Below are 3,981 nucleotides of genomic sequence, written 5' to 3' on the forward strand. Positions count from 1 at the left end.
TTAATTATAATATCATTTTTATTTTATAAATTATAATTATATGCTTGCTTATATGAAATAGTTATAATTTTATTAAAATTTTAGACAAGATATTGTTATAAATAACTAATTTAATAAAGAATGTACTTCATAATTATGACTAGCTTTGTTATAAGTGAAAATTTGTTATTGAGGGTTAAAATAAAACATAAAAAATTTGATTCTACTAGAATATTGACTGTTATAGCGAAATGTTGTTATAGTGGGTGACGTTCATAAAGAGCTAATTGTATTTAGTATTTCAACCAAAATGACTACTTAACCTAAGGTGTGTTTGGGTGAGGAATTTCATTTGTATTGAGGTTATCAAAATTCTAAAAATTAATTTACTTATTTGGGTAAATATATAAGAGAATTTCAAAATTTTTAGTTAACTTCAAGGAAGAATTTTAATAACTCAAACGCCATTTTCAAATTACACCTGAATAGGTAGTTTTTCAAAATTCCTCATTTGATTTTGTTTGGTGAATTACAAGAAGAGGATGAAACCTTAATAATAATACGATTAATGCAACTCAAACCCAAGTCATACTTGGGGCAATAAACACTTTGACCGTTAGGCCAACACATGAAGTTCAAATTCCTCATTTGATTTAATGCACATAACTTAAACTTCAAAAACTATTTTTATTTAATTATAATTTTTTTAGTTTTTATTTTATTAAAACTATTTATAAAATTTGACAAATATAAATATATCCATATTGAACACTTTATATTATTTATTTTTAATAAAAGTAATATTCTTTTATAATTATTTTTAATTTATAAAATTCCAATATCCTTTTCTTCTTTTTCTAAATCAATCAATTATCGAAACAAAGCGATTGCAAATCCTAATCTTTTGAATTTATAAATTTTAAAATGCTAACGTTAAAATTTTAAAACTCATTATCCAAATACACTTTTAAATTTTAACAACGTCGAAAAGGAAAAAAAAAAAGAAAAAGAAAATGCCTTTGAGCTATGCCCAGAAAGAAAAATTAAAATCTACACCGTCTAACTTAAGTCACACCAACATTAACAAAAATATAAATTAGAGATTACCTTATACTTATAAAATAATTTTTTATTTGAATTAATATTTGATAAGTTGAATATATAATTTCATGTATTATACAAAAAATTTAAAGAATAAATATATTTTTAAATGATAGGTTATTATCGGATTCGTAATTTTATATTAAATCACACATACTGTTACTATATTGAATATAAATCCTCTTAAAAAAACAAAGTATGAAGTGACGTCATTTAATCACGATAACATCTCTTTAAGAAATTATTTGATTTGATTTTTTATAATTTATAAATGCATTAAATTGATTTTCTTAAAATAAATATATATTTTTTAAACCATAATTTTTTCAAAAAGAAATAAAAAGAAATAAAAAGAAAACCCAATGTACACATAAATTCAATTCTCAAACCTCAAAACAAAAGAAGAAAAGCCCAATGAACCACCAACTATTATACTTGACTTTCAGACTGTAGCCTGTCTGAAGATTGTTCACCTACGTTCTCCTCCCCTCCGATGAACAAACGATCAAACGGCGATTTAATGGATTTATATAAACCCTTCGGCGGAGTAGTCGACCCCTCATCGCCACCACAAACCGCCGGTTTCGGTGATTTAACCGATCCGATCCTAGAAAAAAACGGCGGAGTCATAGTGAACCCCCACCGATCCGGCCTGTCGAACCTCTCGTAGTTATAATAATTCCTCCCTAAACTCCTACTCCTATAACCCCTCTTCGAACTCCTCGCTCTGGGGAACGCCACGCAACTTTTAGTACGGCTCAAACTCGAGTTCATCAATTGTGTCCGTACATCCTCTGGCAACCTTAGCGTAAACCGCTCACAATTCTCGCCCGGCTGCACCAACGAGTGACCCGTCGAGTGAGACCGGGGAAACAACCGGGTCAACATCCACCCCGTCGACAGTGACCTTTGCTGCCTGTTCTGATTATTTGCCGTGTTTGAGTTTATCAAATTCACCTCCGGCGATTCTATGTCCCTTGCCCTATTAACCACATCAAGATGACCGGTTTCATCGCTTGTGTTATTGCTTTCGGTCTCGGAGTCTGAATCGTGTACTTGGGCGGTGGCGCAGGTGGTCGAGTCGCCGGGCTTTGGAGCCAAATTGGCACGGCAAACGGGGCACGTGGAATGAGAAGAGAGCCAAGCATCGATGCAATCGGGATGAAACACGTGGTTACACATAGGAATCATACGCAGTGTTTCGTCGTCTTCAAACTCGTTTAAGCAAACGGCGCACTCAAGCGTGTCTTTTCCGATCTTCAGTCCTTTGACAGTCGAGTAAAGAAAAGTCGGGAATGACTCGATCACCGACGAATCCAGACCACGAATCGACCTCCTTGACCGCCGCCCAAAATTCATGGCGGCGTCCCAGTTCCCGCCTCGCGTCCTCCTTTCGGTGCACTGCCTGACGTAAACCGAAAAAAATCCCATGACGAAGAACGCCGTCACCAAAACCACCATGACGATCGCCATCGATGGATTGAATTGGTTTCCAGCTGGTCCCAAGGAGTTGGAGTAGGACGGTGGTGGCGGCTGACCTGCAGGCGTTTGGCTTTGCGCTGTTGACAAGGAGAAGGAGAGGGCGAAACAGAGAAAGAAAAGAAGTGATTTGTCGTTGCCATTGCCATGGTTGAGCCTGAAAAGTGGAAGAAATAAAAGGCTATGATCTTTTCGATTCATCTGGTATTGATTTGATGTAGACAACAGCAGTTGGAGCGTTGATTTTACTGCTGTTCATGAGTTTTATGAAACAGTAGTGAGATTTAGCTGTGACTGATTTTTAATGATTTTCTTGTTGCTCAAAAGCAAAGCAAAGTTTATAGCCAGAAAAAGAAAAAGTTTAGCGCTAACAAACAAAGGCTAAGAAAAGAGAGCAAAAACAAAGAAAAAATACGGTATGTTATTATGTGGCAGGTAGTTGAAGGTATAAAACGGAGAAGAAACTTGTTTGTGCACGCGCAGTGGAATGCGCGTCTGATTCGAAGTAAACGATTACATATTCCTTGAGAGGTGTGTGATGCCGGGTTTGAGTTTTGGTTTTAACTATGTTACTAAAATATTGGATAGAAATAAAAGAAAATTATCAAGTAATTTCATTTATAAAAAAGAAAAAAAAATGAAGACATTAAAATTTATATAAAACAAAAGAATATTAAAAAAAGGTTTACATGTGAGTATTATAAGGTGCAATTTTAAGAAAGGTGTAAGAGAGAATAAAAATTGTGAAGGGAGGAGGGGGGGGGGGGCGGAGAAAATTTAAGCCAAGGAAAGGGGTGGTTCCTCTGTGTTGGTTAGAAACAAGGAAATTAGATAATTTTGTTGATTTGTGCGATTGTATCAAGAAGTCACCAATAAACATATTTTATTGTATAAATAATAAAATGGGTGCCTAAATTTGATGATGAAAACCAATTTTGATTTAATGTATAATTTAAATGAAATTTAATGTACTACATTTCAACTAAGTCTTAAAAAAAAATTTGTTTGACTGTTAACAAGGATTGATAATTCATTTAAGTTGTTTTCATAGCATCACTTGGATAGAATATATAATTTAAGAGAGATAACGTGAGTACCAAGTTACCCCTTCAATTCGAACAACTGTCTTATCATTTATGTAGTAAAATTTTTAGTTTTTATAAATAAAATTTATGAAAAAAATACATTACCAAATCAAAAACTAATCTCTTTTAACCTTTAAAGTTTAGGTACTCCCTCACAAACAGAGAAATTGCCTCTATGGAATTCAATATAAAAGGCTTTTCATTTTTCTAAAAGAAAAAAATCATGAATTACTAATATGATATATAAAAACTTAAAATTAATTATATTTCTTTCCAGAATTTACAAAAATTCAGACTATAAAACAGAATAATTAATTATCGATATGATGTATAATTT

General features: G+C 32.9%; 1 protein-coding gene across 1 annotated transcript; it reads right to left on the reverse strand.

The window, feature by feature from the left end:
* Positions 1-1,427: 1,427 nt before the first annotated feature.
* On the reverse strand, positions 1,428-3,113 carry LOC108472778 (RING-H2 finger protein ATL11-like). Its single transcript, XM_017774334.2, has one exon. The coding sequence runs from the start codon at positions 2,758-2,760 to the stop codon at positions 1,510-1,512; it is 1,251 nt and encodes a 416-aa protein (XP_017629823.1). The 5' UTR covers positions 2,761-3,113; the 3' UTR covers positions 1,428-1,509.
* Between the last annotated feature and the right edge of the window lie 868 nt (positions 3,114-3,981).

Source organism: Gossypium arboreum, chromosome 3 (genome assembly GCF_025698485.1).
Source record: "Gossypium arboreum isolate Shixiya-1 chromosome 3, ASM2569848v2, whole genome shotgun sequence".
Taxonomy (NCBI): domain Eukaryota; kingdom Viridiplantae; phylum Streptophyta; class Magnoliopsida; order Malvales; family Malvaceae; genus Gossypium; species Gossypium arboreum.

Bases quoted from the DNA above. Each gene is read 5' to 3' on its own strand.
- LOC108472778 (XM_017774334.2), bottom strand. From the start codon at position 2,760: ATGAATCGAAAAGATCATAGCCTTTTATTTCTTCCACTTTTCAGGCTC.